A 20687-nucleotide genomic window follows, 5' to 3' on the forward strand; every position below is an offset into this window, starting at 1 on the left:
CTGTTTCGGAGGAGTTCCCCAAATGCTCCTATTCTTGCCTATCTGGTGCAATTTTGGGGTAAATAAATAATTGATGAGTTTGTGATAAGAGAGCAAGTTCGTGTTTAATAGTACATACAGGATATATCCGCAGCAAGTCCTCTCGAATGCCGTACCTTGCTAGTTTAAATGTGATGAATTGATTTCAAAGCCAGATGATTAATCAGCAACAACAACAAACAATCTTGAATTGGTCGATATCTCTCGTATTAACCTTTTCCCAGGCAATCTTTTATGGGGAGTGCAGGTGTGATTTGCTGGTTTGCCCCTGCGTGGGACAATCTTGATACAGAACAAGTAGCTCCTGATAATGTAGGAAGAGGATGTGTTTCTTGATGAGTGGATTCCCCCCTCCTGAAGGATTTTCCTTGTCCTCCTGAGCGTTGCAAATGACAGCAAGCCTTTGCTGCAGACGCCCCTTAAAACACACACACCTTTGAGCCTGCTGATATTTTACCCACTTGCCACTAGGTGTCAGAATTCTTCCATTAAGGCAGCCTTGGGTTGAGACATTTGGGGGGGGGGGCGGACAGGAAGAGAGAAATCCTCTAATTAGACATTTTCTGAACCATCTTCTTCCCCGGCACACCTTGCCATTAAAGTGTCTTTACTAGACAGAAATAGGTGAAGGCTTGTATAGGAAGAGTTGTGCACAATGGTGACAGGTGCTTGATGTTTGGGTGCCTCTACGAATGGGCCTCTGGGATTGAATGGTCTTGGGAACACAAGGCAAGGCGTGTCAGAGCAAAGCAAGCTGGGCAGCTGAGGTGTGTGAAGGAGCACGTAGGGACAATGGGCATGTGATGCTCTGAAACCATGATTTCATTTGCAAGTTGGACCTGCAACCGCCACCACAACAAAAACGGCAGTATACCCCAATGTGCACCTGCAACCACAATCATTCAGGGTGTCAAATGTCCATCCATCCACTCCTGGAAATTTCATAAACTCCAAGAGACTCAAGAAGGCCGTTATGTCTGCCTACCTCCAATTTCTTTTCCAACTTACACTCAGCATCCCATAGCTGTGTGTTAGAGGACACTGAGCATGCTCAGCCCTTGTTGGGTTCTTTGGAGGGGAGTATTTTTTGTGGGGGTTGTTGTTGTTGTGTTTAGTCGTTTAGTCGTGTCCGACTCTTCGTGACCCCATGGACCAGAGCACGCCAGGCACTCCTGTCTTCCACTGCCTCTCGCAGTTTGGTCAATCTCATGCTGGTAGCTTTGAGAATACTGTCCAACCATCTTGTCCTCTGCTGTCCCCTTCTCCTTGTGCCCTCAATCTTTCCCAACATCAGGGTCTTTATTAATATAGCATTCTTGCAAACTTTAGAACTTCCTCCTCCACCTTCTCCACCTCTTGGTTTCTCAACATCCTATTGTCACAGATGCAGGAGTTCGCTGTCAGAAGGAGCTATGGAACCCTACAGCCTTAAAGTGTGGTGACAGCCATGAGCTTAGACAGCTTTGCAAGCAGAGTATACAAATTAACGGAGGTTATTAATGGAGAAACAGCTATAGCGAAAGTTTGTCTGTTCAGACACCCCACCATGGTTAGCAGAAACCGTACTGTCCACGTCTGCGGCAATATGGTTTCTGTTTCTGACCTGCAGGAATTGCAGACAGTGGCTTGTCTAAATACTATACTTAAATCCTTTAACCATGTTTTGATGTCTGAGTTGCAGTGTTGTGTGTTAGATGTCTGCATTACAGCGTTGGGTTCTTGTCTGAGCACTCTGTCCATGGCTGCTAACCGTGGTGGCTATGATATATCTCTGAGAACCAGTTGTTGAGAAGGCTGTAGCCTTCATGTTCTGCTCATGGGTTCGCTGGGGGGCAGCTGCCATTGTGGAAACAAGATGCCGGACTGGATGGGCCTTTTGGTCAGATCAAGAATGGCTGCTCCCAATGCTGAGGTTCCACTGTCTATGGAGGGAGCTGGTCATCCGTCTGGTGGGACCACAAGCAAGTAACGTGGCCTTTGGCAGAATGAGGTTCTGAAGCAGCCCTCCCCCAACCTGGTGTCCTCCCGGTGGACTACAACTCCCATCATCCTGGCTACATGATACTTCTAGATACAGGGATAGCCTGGGGCTGATTGGAGTCCCAAACATCACCTGGTAGGTTTCGATCTAGTCTTCATGGGAGTCCCATTTCAGCCTCTGTGAGCCTATGGCCTAACAAAACCACAAGTAGACCAATTCATAGAGGATATGTCAGTCAATGGCTGTTGGCCACAGTAGCTTGGTGGAACTTCTAGGTCAAGCGTGTAGTAATGCCAGTTGTCACAGCGGGAGCAGACTATTGTTCTTCATGTCTTGGTTGTAGACTTCCTGGGTGCATTTGGTTGGCTATTGATGGGGGCAGGAATTATGAACCTTCTCTACCTTCCGTCTGTTCTGTCTCTTCTTAGGAGCATCCTGGAGGAAAAGTGAGACGGAAGCATAGTATATATGTATTTTAAATTGTATTCATTTGGGATGCCTCATTGGGGTGTCCCTCACCCCAATGCACTAAACTTTGTGTACGATGCAAAGGTGTTAGGCGTGACTTCCATGTGCTTCAATTGTACATAAGGTTGCAGCCTTCATTATATTATTTTAAGTGCCTGATAAGTCACCTTTAATCTGTGATATGTATGTGTTTGTGTGCCCACCCCAAACCCACTCACCCATACATCTGTGTGCGAGAGAGAGGGTACATGTGCGAAAAATCACACACCCCCCCCCCTCCATAATACAGGCTGTGTATTATGTATCTCTCTCTGCTTCTCCCTTGCACATGCAATTCCGTGCTGCTGTTGTTACCTAGGGAGGCAAATGACATCCCAGCACAGAACCCTAATCACAGTTTGGAACATGAGAAATAATGATTGCTTCTGATCGGAGGTCGTGAATAATTCATTGGGTTTGATTTTTCCCATCCCGTCCAGTGATACCTTTCAGGCCAAATGGGTTTCTACAGGAGAATAATGGTTCCACTTCTTATGGAAATCCTGTGGCACACATCATTTCGCCAACACAAAAAAACAGTTAAATTAGACTCTTTGCATCTTCGAGTGAGAAAGAAATGCTCTCCCTCTGCCTCCCCTCCCTCCCGCTTCCCCCTTTTTGCAACACGGAGGCAGAGACCAAGAGCCGATCCGAGGAAACACAGGCATCCTTTTCCCCTCCCTAAGGGCACTTCCACGTGGCACTTCCATTGTGGACTCAGTGCTGCCGGTGTGCGCAAGCTTTTTGCAACATTCATACAACATTGCCCTCGCCAGAATGCCACCCTGTGTTCCTGCCCCATTACCCCATCCCCGTTTAATCCATATTTACCATTTCTGCATTTTATTTATTTATTTATTGGATTCCGTTCCCGCCCCCCACCCCCACTGGACCAAAACATCACATCTGGATTAAATGACACGGGACAGCATTTTGATGAGGATGCCCCCCCGCATGGACGCTGTGGGGGCACAGAATCCTCAATAAACAGCCGTGTGCAACCGTGCCTTATATTTGCAGCCGGAACGGAAGTTTGCTACAGACCGGACTGGGGCCTCCTCCAGAGAGGCCAGCCCTAACTCTCCTGCTGCTGCTCCTACTCTTCTTCTTCCATTCATCTGTTTAACAACTAAGGCAGGCCCAGGAGCCGAATGCGGTGCTCCAGGTTTCTCTTTCCTGTCCTTCGGGACTCTTCCCAGGCCATACCCCTTTCCGTGTCCATGCCTGCTACCCACAGGCTCTGTTCCACGTCCCGCTCAAGTGCCGTTTCCTGGCTGGAAAGTGCCAGCAGGCTGTGATCATGCCTGCCTGGGTAGAGAAACGTGTGCACGTAAAAGCTTCTGCCATCTGCATCAGTGCAGGGTAGTCTGCTGTACACACACCCACAAGAGTCATGTCTGTTGCTCCGCCCACTTTTCCATCTGGCTCCACCCAGCGCTGGCATGCGGCCCCCAGGAGGTTGCCTGTGATGGAATGTGGCCCTTAGTCTGAAAAATGCAACCCGCACCTAATCTAAGCATAGTCTGGGTGTGATGTGGTGACTTCCTCTAGAAGCAGTGTTCTTTCAAACTGAGACCTCACTGGGAACCACCTACCCCCCATAAGAGCAATCCTAAAAACATCCACTTGTGGAAGGACCGTAGCTTTGTGGAAGAGTGTCTTCTCTGCAGGCAGGTTCAATCCCTGGCCTGGACAGGTTGGGCTAGGGATGTCTTCGTTCTGAACCCCCTTCCAATCCATGTAGACCACCCTGAACTAGGTGGACCCAATGGTCTGACACAGCATGAGGACGCTTCCTTTGTTCCTACCCAGTTCCATTGGACTGACTTGACTTAAGTGTGCTTTGGATTAGAACTTTAGGTTGCAACGCTCTGCCTGCTTTCCTGGGAATAAGCCCCATTAGGAGAAGATCGCCTCTTAAGCAGGCTGGTCTTTCCTGGGGGAAGAAGGGGTGGAAGGTCGTGGTTCAGTCCAGGACTGGAAAATCCCAGGTTCAAATACCCACTTGGCCAAGAAAGACACTGCCTGGGTATCACACACTTCAGCTGCTAGGGTGTTACTTTCAATGTAAATAACTAACATACATATGGAATTTTGGGTTTTGTGTATTGCTTCTGCCCCTCGGTGCTGATGTAGTTATATGTGTTGTTATTGTTATTTCTCTTGTCTGGTATTTGACTGTAATAAAGATTGAACTTGAACTTGTCTGGGTGACTTTGTCCCAGAAGCCTGGCTTTGCACAGGGCTCTTCTGAGAATAAAATGGGAGTGTTGCAGGGCAGGGTAGAAATATACCAATGGCTCACGAAGAGTCACAGTTCAGCAGTAGAGCAGGCAGGAGGCTCCAGGTTCACTCACCAGCATCTCCAGTAAGGTTAGCAGAGACTACCTGCCTGAAAGCCTCAAGAGTTGCTGCTGGTCAAGTGTTGATGGTGCTGAGCTAGGTGGACTCTGGATAAGGCAGCTTCCTATGTTCATGATAAGTCATGATGGTGATGAAGAGTTAAAAAAAATATATACTAATAGCCTCTCTCGATTGCAGATTGGCATGGTGGCCTGGCGAATGACTCTCAAGAGCCCCGAGTATCCAGATGGGAGGGACATCATCGTCATTAGCAATGACATCACCTACCGGATCGGGTCCTTTGGACCCCAAGAAGACCTGCTCTTCCTTCGGGCATCGGAACTGGCTCGGCAGCTGGGCATCCCCCGGATCTACGTGGCAGCCAACAGTGGCGCCAGGATCGGATTGGCCGAGGAGATCCGCCACATGTTCCACGTCGCCTGGGAAGACCCTGCCGACCCGTACAAAGTAAGGGCTCTGGTCATGCCAGAACTGTGTGTGTAGCGCCTCTACCATGTTGGTAGAGGCTCCCATTACGTGGGAGGAAAAGAGGTTTGAATTAAAGAGTGCAGCTTTTGAAAATTGTGTCTGATGCACCGAGGAAGCCAGTATGGTGTAGTGGTTGGAGTAGCAGATTCGGATTCAGACCAAGGTTTAAATCCCAAACCTGGTCACTGGGTGACCTTGGGTCAAAAGCAGTGGTAGCCTAACCTTCCACAGAAGGCAACGTTACCGACAAGGTAGGACTTCAGGGCAGAAGTTTGGCAGTTAGTTCAGGTGGCGAGAGCATGGTGCTGAAAAATGCCAAGGTCGTGGGTTTGGTCCCCCCGTATGGGTCACCTGCATATTCCTCCTGCGTTGCATGGGGTTTGACTAGATGACCCTTGGGGTCCCTTCCCATTCTGCAGTTCTGTGATTCAAAGTGCAGTAGGGCTGGCTAACCACATTTTGAAGCAGCACATGCTGCCTTCTCAAGAGGAGCCCCAACACCCCATAAAATCATTGTTAACAAAATTCCCTAACTGCACTCTTGCCTACAAGCTTGCGGTGAGGATAAAATGGAATTTGGGGCAGTGTTAGGAAAAAAGGGGAGCAGGGTTTGGGGTATGAAGGGCCAACTTTGATAAAGGACACTATCACCTAACACGTACAAATATGTATCCTGCTACTTTTATATTTACATATTTACTTTGCAAAATGTTGTGCTCTTTCGTTGTTTTGGACTAATGTGGGTTTGGTGTAAGAACGAAGGAACTTCTCTGGTGGGGTTTTCATTTGTTCTCCTTTTCTCTCTTCTGCCCAAACAGGGATTCAAGTATCTCTACCTAACTCCCCAGGATTATAAGAGAGTCAGTGCTTTGAACTCAGTGCATTGTGAGCATGTGGAGGACGAAGGAGAATCTAGGTAACTGTGTGTGCTCGTTATTTCCTAAAGCATGGACACTGGGTTTTATTTTAATCTGTTTTGCGTTACATCTTCATTTTATCATACCACATTTTTGCATGCCAGGTGTATGGCATTGACAAGCTTGGGGGGATGGTTGCTGTTATGTTTACACTGTGAGAAAAAGAGGATTTCCCCAGTTTAATGAACGTAGGAAGCTGCCTTACACCGAGTCAGTGTGTTGGTAAATCTAGCCCAGTATTGTCTACACTGACTGGCAGCAGCTTCTAGGGTTTCGAGATACTGGGGATTTTTCTGGGAAGTGTTTGTCTCCAAGAGCCCTGACATTTTATAAAGGTGTATCTTTCTTTCTTTCCCTCTCTCCCTCTCTCCCTCTCTCTCTTTGGGGTTGACCCTATCAGGTATAAAATTACAGATATCATTGGGAAGGAAGAAGGACTTGGAACTGAGAACTTGCGGGGATCTGGCATGATTGCTGGAGAATCATCACTGGCGTATGAAGATATTATCACTATCAGCCTGGTAATCCACAGTTGTGTGTGTTTGTTGGTGTGTTTTGGGGATGGCAAAAAAAGGCCTGCAGTGATGTAGAGAGATTGTGGAAAGGCTGGGCTGCTTCTGGGCCAGTCATTTAGTATCCTAGGGTCATTTAACGATGGCACTGCTCAAATGACTCCATTTCTTATAGTTACTAGAACTAGAAGCTTGAATGTTGGAAGATTCAGGACAGACAAAAAAACAAGTGCTTCTTCACAGGGTGCAAAGTAAGCTGTTGAATTCGCTCTTCCACTCTCTAAGTACCTCTGAATAATTCCCTCCTCTTGAGTACGAGTTGCTGGGAATCACAGGTGGGGAGAGCACTGTCGCCTGTGGGTCCTGCTTGCAGGCTTTTCAGAGGTGGCGTCTGCTTAGTGAGAACAGGACACTGGACTAGCAGGGCTACTTGCCTGATTGATCCAGCAGGCCCCTTCTTACATTCTTATGGCTCACTCCCACCCAAGCTAAGGGCACCACAGTGGAAAAAGCAACAGAGACTGGGCAATGCCCATCCTTTAAAACACACCTTGACTGCTCTTTAACATTTACCTGCAGGCCTGGCCCTGTGCTAGGGGAATAAGCTATGGAAGTAGATAACGGGAGAATTATATGGGGCCACTTGCAGTGGCTGGTGGTAACGGGGTTAGACAGAGCCTGTAACTCATGCAAAATTGTGTGTGTGTTTTGCACTGGGATGGAGTGGACGGGCTATCCTAGCACCTTGTGAGAAGCTGTAGTTGACCCACTTCCACCCACTGGTCCTCTGAATGCTCATCCTTGATTATAGGGTTTCAAATCCAGAGTTGCTCTACTGATTTGTAGTCCTCCACTCCCTTCCCAAAAAGTCCTCTCAGAAACACAGGGCTTTAACAGCAGAGGTATAAATGGAGGATGTCATTTTCGGTCCCAGTTTTCCCGATGCAGAGATGCAGCAGGATTGTCCACTCGTGGAGGAAGGAGGCAAGGAGTAGCTCACGCAGAGACCCAGTGGGCAGCCTCCTTCCTCTGTGAATCAACAGGTCTGCTTTTGGTCTGCACTGGGAGTAACTGAATGATCCGATCGCACCCAGTGCAGCAGGATTGCTCAGCTACAGAGGATGCTACTGGCAGGACCCAGACAAAGAACAGTGCTTGTGGAGAGACACAGTCTAGCCCTGTGGAACTGAAACAGGTACAAATTTCTGTCTTCAGGTGACGTGTCGGGCAATTGGAATCGGGGCTTACCTTGTCCGGTTGGGGCAGAGAACAATCCAAGTGGAAAATTCACATCTCATCCTAACCGGAGCTGGAGCCCTCAACAAAGTAAGTCTCCCTTTTGCTTTCGTTTGCAAATATGAGTTTTCGTTTCGCCAGTGGGATCATTTGTCATAGCTTGGTGTACTTTGGACTCTTATTGGCTAGTACCTTTGTTTTATTTGGCCTAGTGGGCCTGGCTGAGTTTGTTGTGTAGGGAAGGCCACCACTTTGCAGTGGAGAGCCTTGTCTGGCTTGGCCCACTGAAGGCCACTTGGGAGCAATGGGGTTGTCTACCTATTGACGATGAAGGGCAACACCTGAATGGGATGAGGCCTCCCATTGGTTGAATCAAGCAGGGGTTTTTTGTCTTATATATGCAGAATGATTATAATAAAGCAGCACAAAAAATGTTTTAAAGAGTCAGTAGGTTTTAGTGCTGTTATGACAAAATAAAAGCAAAGTTTTGTTTCCAGGATTGTCTGTTGTGGACTGTTGTGGGCATGTTGCTGAACCCACTTTAAATCCTGCACTCTTATCCAGGGTATTTTGTAAGAATAGTAATTAAGACACTTTGGGGAATTTACGCTTAAGGCAGGGGGTTGCTAGTGGGCACATTTGGAAGCTTGGCAAAGTCCCACGGGCTTCAGCTACATGATGGCTGCTGTGGGAGAGTCTGAGCCAGTGCAAACAAGAACTGATCTGGAAGAGCAAATAGGCTGTTGTGCATTGTGGATTTTTGAGGGGCTATTTACTGAGACCTTTTATAGGCACCATGGGGGATGCTGGTACACACTGGTTGATGACCCCTTGGCTTTAGAGGTCAGAGGCAACTACATGGGACTTTCCCACTCCTCCCAGTTAGCATGCACTGGAGGAATTACTCTTATTATTTATTAAATTTATTGGTCACTTTTTTCCTGTGACTTACAGAAGAAAACAACTTACAAAACCCCCTTAACACACATACATTAACACTGGAGCATTAAAACATCCCACCTACTGTAAAAGGTCATAGATTGTTAAAAACCAAAGTCTTGGTTTAAAAAGAAGGTTTTTGCCTGGTACCTGAAGATATATAGTAATGGCTCCAGGCAACCATCACTGGGGAGAGCATGGCACAAATGGGGAGCCACCAGTGAAAAGGCCGGTTCTCTCTTTTTCCCCACTCTCCAGACCTTCCATGGAAGCAGGCGGCTGAAGAATTAACCTCACACTGGCCTGTTTACTTTGCTGCCAAAGGTGGCAGTATCACCCGAGTAAATGCCTGACCTCCTTTGCACAGCAGCAACATCCTGTCTAGTTTTTGGCGAGCCAGTCTAGTTTAGAGCATTTTAGCACATTGACTCACGAAATCTGTCTCTCTCCTACTTTTCATCAACATTTTTGAAACTCCTCCCAAAAAATGATGATGAAAGTGAGCTACATGCCAAGGAATTCAGGAGTAAAAGCTTACCTCTGCCATGAAATCACTAGAAAGCTTTCAGCTAGACAATTTTCTTGCTTCCAAAATGGGGGAGAACAATGCTAATCTCACAGGGTAGATTTGTAAGGATTACTGAGCATTGTGTTTAGCAGAAAGCACTTTAGCATTTGGGAAAAGCACTATGTAGATGCTTGTTAATGCTGTGGTTTCATTTTACCATAACTGGCAAGGTGGCGTTGTGGTTAGGGCAGGCTTCCCCAACCTAGCGCCCTCCAGATGTTTTTGACTACAACTCCCGTCAGCCCCAGCCAACCTGGCCAGGGAAGATGGAACTTGGAGGACACCAGCTTGGGAAAATCCAAGTTAGAGCATCAGAATAGAACATAAAACACATGGGTTCAAATCCATGCTCAGCCATGAAGTAACTCTTCTCTCAGTCTTTCCTGTCCTGCTGAGTAGGTTGGGAAGATAAAATAGGTGGGCTTGAAACCCCGTATACTGCCCAGCAGGGGTGCACAAAATATTAGGGGGGCCCAGGTAAGCCCTGCCTTGCATCATCCATCACATGACATACACCACTTGAATGGCAAAGCCCATCAACTGGGGGGCACCCCCTCAAATATTTTATGGGGGGGCAAAGGGACCTCGGCCCCTAAGAGTTGGCTCCTATGCTGCCCTGACTCAGACAAAATTCAGTAATGTTTCCCACCCTATAGTAAGGGCGGGGTACATTTTTTCATCCTGGGGCCCACATTCCCTTCCAGACAACTTTCCAGGGGCCACATTCTAGTGGTGGGTGGAGCCAGAGGCAAGAGTGGGCGGAGTGACACATGTCAATTTTACCTTTGTGTAGGAGGCTAGTTTTTGCACCCCACCCCCTTCTGTCCCTTGAAGCCTGAAATCCCCCAGCCTGGCTGTAAAGTAAAGGAGTGATGGGAGCAAAGCTAGCAAGTGAATGTCGCCGTTGCGCAACCCCAAGCCATGATTGCATTAATTTAGGCCTGTGTGCCTTTCCCTGCTGGCTCTGCAGTTACTCTTTCTCCAGCATAACTCCCCTTCCCTAAGAAGCAAAAGAGCAGAGGAGATTGGGGGGGGGGGAGAGAGGGGCCAGCTTTTTCGAGGCCTGCCTGCTGTGTGCACCTGAATGAATTGTCCTCTGGGGACCAAATTGCCCCAACCCCAAACCCATCCCACTTTAGATTTTAAACAGGGTTGGAAGCAGGAGTCAAAGGCCGAGGCTCTTAAATCACCCGCACCACCCAGGCAGCAGCTGTTTGAGATTTATGCTTGAGAGGTTGCTTCTTGTGTGCAGAAGAGAGAAACAATTTGCCCTTGAGTTACGGACACAGGGAGGGAGAGGGAGAGAGAAAGCGGTGGTGGCAGGGGGGGTCGAGGAAGAGATGTCACTTTTTTATTCCCCCCCCCCTTGGGCAGCAATCTAATCCCAGAGATTTGCAGCCTAGTGGTGGCATGCAGGCTGGCAGCTGCTGCCATTACTGTCGTGGTGTCCGAGGTGCATTGGGAGGCCTGTTCTTCAGCCCTCTTGCAAACAACTAACCTGAGCACTTGAAAAATTGTGGCTTTTGGAACATCAGCACAGTCTTACGCACACACACACAAGCAAGCATGCTTGCCACTTAGGTAATTGGGGTGGGGTATTGGAGAGCGTTGCTTGGCATCGGGCCAGTTGCGTGTGTCAGGACCCAGGTGTGAGCCTTAGCAGCACCAGTTAAAGGATTTTGGGCAGCAGACCCAGGGAATATCGCAAGAGAGTCAGGACATTATTTTTCAGGGGACAAGTGGAATATCGTGGATGCTTGGGTTGCGAACGTGATCTGTGCAGGATGCACATTCGCAACCCATGTCTGCGCATGCGCGGGTTGTGATTTGGCGCTTTTGCGCATGCGCAAAGCACGATTTAGCATTTCTGCGCATGCACGACCGCCGAAACCCGGAAGTAACCCGTTCCAGTACTTCCAGGTTTCGGTGGTCAGTAACCCGCAAAAATGCAACCTGAAGTGGCTGTAGCCTGAGGTATGGGCTGTACTGAAAGGGGCTGCAGGATAGTTTTTCAGTAAAAAAAACAACAACAAGAAGAATTATGTCTGTACATTTTGCCTCATAGGTTCTGCAAATGCTGGGAAGGTTTGTTTGTTTGTTTTAAAAAAGGAAGGCTAGGAATCTAGGAATTATGGTTCAAACCCCGCCCCCCATGGATGACCATAATCTGAGGTGGTCCTCCCTCACCACAATATTCTCTCTCCTCCATGTATCAATGTAGGTTTAATTACATATGATTGCAATTTTGAATTGTTTTAAGCCGTCCTCTGCAATGCAAAGAAAATAAATAGCCCCATAATGTAATTGCATGCAGCCACAGAGATGGTGTCAGAGACACGGGGCGTCGAAGTGATGGTGGTGAAAAAATTGGCTATGGTTATCCAGGGCACAGTCTCAAAACATTTTGCTGCCTGAGGCAGAAGAGTAAAGAGGGCCTCCCTCACCAAGTAACAGTGAGGGACAGGCAAATAGGTCAGTTTCTCTCAATTTCTCATTTTTCCAATCTTAAAGTTTGGCTTGCTTTATCTTATTATTATTTTTTAATGTTGGGTGGAAGGTCCCTAATCTGTACGTGTGTGTGTGTGTGTGTGTGTGTGTGTTTGTGTGTTATAGCAAATCTTCTTTTTTTCAGTTTCCCTTGCTGCATTTCATTGGTGGGGAACCTTTGGTCCGTGGATCTAATTTGGCCCTAGATGTCGTTTCACCCAAAGTATGCCCTCCCGTCCAACACTTGGCATCATACATCAGGTATGAGGCAGGGAAAGATGCAGCTGGGATCAGCTGAACTAGGGAGTTTCCCATTGGCACCAGTGAGGGCCCTCTGAATGCCATTGGACTCTCCATCTTTGGAGCATCTCAACTCAATAGAGTCCCCACACAGAATCAGGCAAGGCCAAGAAGCCTCCTCTGAATACACACATTCATTTGTTTAGTGGGGAGTGTCTGGTGTTGCCCAGGTTTTTTTAGAAACCAAAGTCACGCCAAGGTGACGTTTTGGTCCGCCATTTTTATTCAAAATGGCGCCCGTGTCCAAATTGGGATGAAGTCTGCTGCCCCACTTTGGGCACCCTTGCTCCAAGTTTGGCAGCGATATCTGGAGAGGCTTCTGAACCTATACCAAAAAGTGGATGAAGTTACACAGAAGTCATGTTTCAGGCCACCATCTTGAATCAGAATGGTGATCAGTATCCATCATTGACAAAGACCACCACCCACACCTCAGGAATCCTCCTGTTGAATTTGGTGATGATATATTGAGGAGCATCCGGACACACAGAGAACAAGTAGACTGGACCACTTTCCAAAATATATAGGAGATTATTTTTACATTTATATTCCACCTGTTCTCCAAGAATAACAGCACAAGATAGTGGCAAACATGGCTCCCTTCCAGTGAGTTTCATGACTGAGCAGGGATTTGAATCCTGGTCTACCAGGTCCTGGTGCCACACTCTAACCACTGTGCTACACTGGCAATGCAGGATCACAGTTTTACGTGATAATCTTCTGTGCTCCAAATTTGAATTTCCAAGTTGAAGAGTAAGATTGGGAGTGGAAATTGAAGGTCATGAGATACGGAGTTAATGTGAGCTGGAAGAGGGGAGAACAGTGGACTTGGAAGAAGCACAAAGATCTGTATAGGACATTAAAATGGCACACAATCCGTCCGTTTTAGCCATGCCTTGCTGCTTCATTCGTTCCTATTAACTAGGTAGAGAACCTACAGGTCTTGTTGGACTTGGGGGGGGGGCAGATCCACAGCATACATTTAAAGCACATTCAACGTGCATGACCCCCCCCACCCCGAACTGTAGTTCCCCTTCACAGAGCTATAATCCTTAGCATTCCTAAAAAACTACACATCCCAGGGTTTTGAGTGGGAAGCAATGGCTTTTCAAATGTACACTGAATGCGCACTAAATGGATGGTGTGGATCTCCCATCAGCACAGCTGGGGATGATGGGAGCTGTAGTCCAGCAACATCTGGAGGGAGACCGTTTTCCCTAGCCCTCATATAAAGGTTGCCAAGCCGGGTGGTATTGGGATCCCCGGACAGCGTGACTCGTAACCTCCACCCCACCCTTTGTCTTTCCCATTGAGCATCCGTAGGGCTCATGGAGCAGTCTAACCAGGCCTGTCTGTGTCTCACGAGCTTCTCTTCCCCTCTCTCTGTGTTGTCTCTGTGGGTGCACCGCATCAAGCCTGTTGACCCTCATCCCTCTCTCTCCCACCCAGCCCCTCCCGGCTGAAAATTGAAATAATGATAATGCTCGTCTCCCAACTGCATCAAAGTATCAGCACATCAAAAGCCAGGAGGCATGAAATGCAAATGGAACAGTGATGGCAGATGGATGGCGCATGATCGCCTGATGCCCAATGAATTTTAAAAGATGACGGTGTGCACATGAGGAGAGAGAGAAAGAGAGAGAGAGAGAGAAGGAGAGGCTCTGAAATAAACACGTTATCCCAGCAATAGTTTGTGTGTGTGTATGTGTGTGTGTGTTCTTGCTGCTCACTCCTGACAATATTTTTTCACACTTCGCTGAACATCCACTCTATCTTGTCTCTCTCCCCCTCTCTCTCCTCTGCCTACCTCTCTCGCACAAGTCTCGGGTCGCGTCACTGCAGCTCCGGTGGATATAATAAGATCTAAACCACGAGGTTGTTATTTGCATAGAAATAGCATGGTGCCCCCAGGCAGAATGTGGGAAGTGGGGGGCGGGGGGGGGACAGGCAGTGAGAACGGGCAAGGGAAGGAGGGGGAGAAGGAGGCGGAGATGGTTTGTCTAAAATTTTAATGGAAACTTTTGCTGAGGCAGAGGCTTTTCGTATTTTTAAAATTTATTTAAACCCACCCCCCACCCCCACCCCGGCAACTTTCTGACCAAATCTCCCTTGCAACCCTCCCAATTTAGGCATAACACATAGCACACATCATTTGGTTTAACACAATGCTGGTCAGAGTGAGATCTGGCGCCTTTCTGTCGTGCTGTTGGAATTCACAAGCGTGCAGGTTTCACTTGGTTCCATTTTTGCTGGAGGTAGAATGCAAAGAAGCAAGTAATCTCTGCTGGTTAATTTTTGAAACGTAAATGCCACATCATGTTTGTTCTGCACTCATGAGAAATCAGTCTTTTTAGTGTGGCAAGCACCTGTTCACTGGAACTCCCTGCCCCTTGATACTGAGTAAGCACTTTCGCTGTACTGTTTTTGATGCCTGTTAAAAACTTTTTTTGTTTAGGCAAGCCTTCCCCGGCGTTTAATTTTATTATGCACATTCATTTTTTTTAAAAAAAGAATATGTTGGTTTTATCTATATTTGATGATTACATCTACTGTTTTTAAAGTCTGCTTTTATTCCTTTTTTAAATGAATATTTGATACGGTTTTATGTAAACTGCCCATACATTTTTTTTTATTAAGCAGATAAAATATCTTGCTAAAGAACGAAATACAGCTTTAAATCCCTCCACCAAAAACATGCAGAGTACCCATTTTACAAAAGTTGTTTTGCCAACACCGCTCAGATCGTTGGAACATAAGAACAGGCTTTTAAAAATTATTCCCATCCTTATTAATTATTCAATTTATGGACCACCATTCACCATGAGGTCCAAGGGCAAGTTGCAGCAATCCCCCAAACACAACTTTAAAGTCCTTTAAAACAAATTTAAGTCAAAAGAATATAGTGGGTCCTAAAACATATATATATCTCAGGTGTCAAAGGGGAAAGTAAAGCTGTGTGCTTCATTACATGACAAAAAAGGCACCAGCCCACATCTTGTGGGCTACCACAGGTTAAGGAAGATGAAATTACCAGGAGGGCCTCCCCTCTGCTGATCTGAAAGGGCCTGTGGGGAAGGAGACAGCCTAAGTTCTTCAGGCCTTTAAAGGGTTTTCTGAGGAATTCGGCACATTGCTGCCTTCTGTGCTTGGAATACCCCTGCAAAGTCTCTTGACTTTTCTGCAAGGACCCTCCATGATTTAGTTCTGGCTTTGCACCGGTGGTTCGTGCCAAGGCTTGCGTCAAGTGGGTTGCAGGATCTGCTCCCGATGTCTCTTCTCCTGGCAAACGAGATCAAAGTAATCACTGGGGTGGCGGCGGGGTGCGGGGAGCGATGGCATTAGAGCCAGAGCAGCAAGTCCCATCCCTCCCATTCAAAGGAGCATTGTAATTATTATTGCGCGATATGAATCTTTCCTGGAGTGGCACGGCACGAGTATTAGAAGGGAAGCGGGTGGGACGCAGTGCCTTGGAGAATGCTAATTGGAAAGGAAAGGGGCACAGGAATGTCAAAAGGAAACTGACACTCCACCAGGACCAACGTATTCTCTCTCTCAACCCCCCTCTCCCCGCCCAGGACTTGTGTCGAAGCTTCCCAAGGTTATCCGGTTCTCTTTGCCTCTTGCAAGAGGTTGAGTCTGGATGCTTGGGTCACACGGGGTAGGCTAATGGCAGGGCCGGTGCCACACCTTGATAATAGATCTGTGGGTCAAGATAGGACATTTTGTGTAACTTAAAAATGTGGCCGGCGGCTGAGCTTGGCTCTCCTTCATTGGAGGTTTTTAAGCAGAGGTTAAGTCTCAGATGCTTTAATTGAGATTCCTGCATTGCAAGGGGGTTGGACTAGATGACCCTAGGGGTCCCTTCCCACTCTACAATTCTATGATTGAAAAGCACCCAGACGGGCTGGAGCTGGTGGGAGTTTTAGTCCAGAACATCTGGAGGGTGCCAGGCTGGCAAAAGCTATTAGCAGAGTGGCTGGAATAAAACAAGAGTTCCAAGAGAAAATAAACTTATAATAGTTTACTGAGGTAAACTTCACAAAACAGTGCATGTTATGAGGAGAAATAAACAGGCGTTTCTTCAGAACTACTTTCCCCTCCTAACTCCTCCAACCATCATCATCACTGGCAGCCAGCTCGCAACTAAATAGAGCAGGGTTTCCCCAACTTGAGTCTCCAACTGTTTTTGGACTACAAATCCCATCATCCCTAGCTAGCAGGACCAGCGGATGATGTGAACTGTAGCTCAAAAACAGCTGGAGACCCAAGTTTAGGAAACCCTGAAATAGAGCCTTCAGCCAGTCTGAGTTTGCTGTCAGCTAGATCAAGGACGGAACTGACCCATAAAGTTGTTGTCTGAATGGACCACTGCTGCTGTTCTTCCAGCAAAGGCTATCTTACGGACTGCCTTCTCTGATGTGAGGCTACACTGACCCCAAGAGCAGCCCTCTGAGAGATGCCCGGGGAGTGATGACAAAGGAAGGCCCTAGGCCTCTCTAGCTGATCCTCAAGGCTCTTACTTTGTCCCTCTCCTTCCATACTCTGTGTCCTTGAACACTTGCAGGATTTGACATCTTTCTGCAGGGCCTGCAAGACGGAGCTGTTCCGCCTGGCCTTTGGCTTAGACTCAGTCGGACCCCTTATATGGGATTTAGTATATAAATTTTCCCTTGGCTTTTTTGCTGGCCCATGTAGGACCAGCATGGATAGCTGGCTCAGGTGAATATCTGATGTTTCCTCCCTTTATGGTCTTTATGGCTACTACTAGAATGAGACTGCATTTTAAGCTGTATTTTAATTAATTGTTTTTCCTTTTTTTCTATTACGTTTTATTGTAATCTATATTTGGTGTTAGCCGGCCCTGAGCCCGGCCCTGGCTGGGGAGGGTGGAGTATAAATGAAAATATTATTTATTATTTATTTATAATAAAGCCGCTTGCTTGCATGGCGGGAAGATGCAGAGAAGGGCGGTGTGTGTAGAAACAGCGGGCTTTTGTGTGTCTGGACTGTGGCCTTCTGCATCTTCAGAAGCCTATCTGCTGCTCTGTCCTCTTCTCTTCCTTGCCCCACCCGCACCTACCTTTGGCTTCACCTGCCACCGATCTGTGGCCCCTGGAAGGCTGTCCATGAGGAAATATGGCCCTCCGGATGAAAAAGTTTCCCCACCTGTGCTGTAGCTCTGTGCTGTTTCTGCCTCCACTGCCGTCTTCTGAAAGAGGAGGGAAATAATCCCTTATCCTCTTGCCTGGACTCTGCACCATTGCAAGCCATTGGGGGCTACCAACCTGGGTGGCTTTTAAAGAGGAGTGGACAAATTCATGGAGGAGACAGCTGCCAGTGGCTACTAGCCATGACGGCTATGCTTTGCCACCATAATTGGAAGTACCAGTGCTTCTGAATACCAGTTCCTGGAAACCACAGGAGGGGAGAGTGCTCTTGCGCTCAAGTCCTGCCACAGGCATCAGGTTGGCCACTGTGAGAACAGGAAGCTGGACTAGATGGGACATTGGCCTGACCCAGCAGGCTCTTCTTATGTTCTTATGAAGCATTGCAGAGACCTGGCCAAAGCTGCTCAGAGACAGGCTGATTCTTGTGCCCTTGGCCAGAGGCTGTAGGGGGTGTGCCACAGCTGAGGTGCCCCTTCCTGGGTGGATGGATTGGTCAGAATGCCCAGCAGTGTCCTTGCCCTCGTGATTCTGTACAGAGGAGGCAATCTCTTGGTCTGGAAACTTTTCGGCAGTCTCTTCCTCCCTCAGCCTTGATTTGAGCAGTTTTATTTCTGCATACCAGTCTCGGTTAAGAGAGGCAATTTACATGCCAGATGCTGGCATTACTAATCCTCCTTTTATGTCTCTTTAGGGAAATGGGGTCAAAGAGATCTCCGCTGGGGTGGTGTTCCCTCTCCCCTCAACTCCCCCTCCATTTCACATAACTAAGGATCGCTTCTATCTGTGTCGAGCCATATGGTCTGTCAACGTCTGGAGGTGCCAGCTGCAATCCGTTTGTACGCAGAGAGCGGATGGCAGCTTTGGCAATGCTCTCCATACATTGCCTGCTGAAACAGCCCTCTTGCCACTTTTCTGGTAAAAAGGCAACGGATCTGGCCCAATTGCCTTCTAAGTCTGGCCCACGGATGGTCTGGGAATCAGCGTGTTTTTACATGAGTAGAATGTGTCCTTTTATTTAAAATGGATCTCTGGGTTATTTGTGGGGCATAGGAATTCGTACTTTTTCTTCTTCAAAATATAGTCTGCCCCCCCCCCCACAAGGTCTGAGGGACAGTGGACTGGCCCCCTGCTGAAAAAGTTTGCTGACCCCTGTATTAGTCTGTGAGGGTAGGCCTTGTGCTTTTTGCTCCCAGCATCAAGGAAAGGTCGTGGCTAGAGCATGCTCAGTGGTAGAGCATGTCAGGGACTGGCAGGGCTCTGAGGAGCGTGTGGCAGAGGCAGTGAGGCCAGAGGCTAATCCAAGGGATGGGAAGAGCGATTTATGGGGTTTTGTGCCTCCTGTGAGGAAGGAGCCTGGGATGGAGGAATGGGGAGAGTCTGAGCAGTCAGAGACAGGGGCTGGAGGAAGGGCATAGGATACTCCAGGAGCAGAGGAAGAGGCAGTAGAATATCCTTGGGCCACGTGAGTCAACAGTGTGATGCAGCAGTCAAAAAATGCTAACACTATTCTAGGCTGCATCAACAGAAGTCTAGTGTCCCAATCAAGGGAAGCGATAGTACCCGCTCTATTCTGCCTTGGTCAGACCACACCTGGAATACTTTGTCCAGTTCTGAGCACCGCAGTTTAAGAAGGATGTTGACCAGGTGGAACCTGTGCAGAGGAGGGCAACCAAGATGATCAAGGGACTGGAAGCCAAGCCTTATGAGGAACGGTTGAAGGAGCTAGGTATGTTTAGCCTGGAAAAGAGCAGACTGAGAGGAGATATGATAGCCATCTTCAAATACCTGAAGGGCTGTCACATGGAAGAGGGGACAAGCTTGTTTTCTTCTGCTCTGGAGGGTAGGACTCAAACCAATAGCTTCAAGTTGCAAGAAAGGAGATTAAACATCAGGAAGAATTGTTCAACAGTGAAATGGTTTCCCTCGGGAGGTGGTGGTCTCTCCTTCCATAGAGGTGTTTAAGCAGAGGTTGGATGACCATCTGTCATGGATGTTTCAGCTGAGATTCCTGCATTTCAGGGGGTTGGACTAGATGACCCTCGGGATCCCTTCCAATTCTATGATTCTAATAAATAAATAAATGGGAGGAAGGAAGGAGGTGTGTGTCTCTGTGTGTGGTGTTTTCAAAATTGTTGTATGATGCTCTGAGTGGTTTTTAGATAGTGGGGTGTAGGTAGTTTTATATTACAGTATTATAATAAATAAGTATTCTGCCTTTAGCTGCTCTGAAATTCGGGCCCTTTTTACCCTTGGGTATAAAAATGTGATTATAGATTATAGGTATTGCTGCTGCTGCTACTACTATTTCTACTATGTGATCATTATAAATACTGGTGCTATTACTAATAAATAATATGTCTCAAGATACAAATTTTTAAAAAGCAATTAATTAGAATGGCTAAGAAAGGGAATTGTGACAAGGTTTCTTCTAGGATAAAGTGAGATATGGACTGGCCAGGACTCAACCTAAAGAGGAGGCTTCATTCGCATGGCTTTCCGGTGGATTTGCAGTCTGCGGGCATCTACAGTAACTGGCAGGTTTTTCACAGTGCCTCCCCACTCCAGCCCCCAGCCCCCACCCCCAAATCACTCACCAGAGGGAAAAAGAGAGTTTGCGAACAGCTCTTCAAATATATCATGCAATAGTGTACCATGAATTTCTTGTGAACTGCGGTGGCGAAGCAGTTTTATTTATTTCCGCGACTTTAAATCAATACAAAGTAGAGCTCTCCATTCTGGAGCCAGGGATGGAGTGCGGGGAGAGAGAGAGTGAGGTTGGGGAGGAGGGGGTGTGTGTGGAATGAGTCCATTGTACTCTTAAAACTTTGGGGAAAGGAGATGACAGCTATATAATTCCATTTACCAGGCGCTTGGGGTTTTAATATGGAGGTGACGGGGAACTCTTTCTGCGTTTAGTGCCTCCATATCTTCTAAATAAAAGATCTGCAGAGCTGATAGCGGGGGTATAGCGCTGGCTTTAATAATCCCCAAGCATTAGACCGAGCCAATATGTTCCCAAGTCAGGAAAGGTCCCCCACTGAACGCTCGTAAATTAAAAAGTGCAGGAGCAGCTCCCAAAGTTCCTCGATTAGAAATGCAAAGGCTGCAGTCTGTTTTCGGGGGGGGGGGGTGATCCGCTGTGGTGGGTGGGAAGGGGGTGGAATGGGAGATTGACCAAGAACTAGATAGGAGCCAGTTCCT

General features: G+C 47.5%; 1 protein-coding gene across 6 annotated transcripts in view; it reads left to right on the forward strand.

Annotated features, from left to right (window-relative positions):
• Nucleotides 1-20687, forward strand: part of ACACA (acetyl-CoA carboxylase alpha) — a 198250-nt gene that overhangs the window by 121278 nt on the left and 56285 nt on the right. For all 6 annotated transcript variants that reach the window (XM_081844038.1, XM_081844035.1, XM_081844037.1 and 3 more), the window contains 4 exons: nt 5069-5338; nt 6178-6275; nt 6677-6797; nt 8004-8114. In XM_081844038.1, the coding sequence (XP_081700164.1) occupies nt 5069-5338; nt 6178-6275; nt 6677-6797; nt 8004-8114 (600 nt within the window). The remainder of the gene's footprint in view (nt 1-5068; nt 5339-6177; nt 6276-6676; nt 6798-8003; nt 8115-20687) is intronic.

This window comes from Podarcis erhardii (assembly GCF_964252035.2).
Source record: "Podarcis erhardii genome assembly, chromosome: 16".
Taxonomy (NCBI): Eukaryota; Metazoa; Chordata; class Lepidosauria; order Squamata; family Lacertidae; genus Podarcis; species Podarcis erhardii.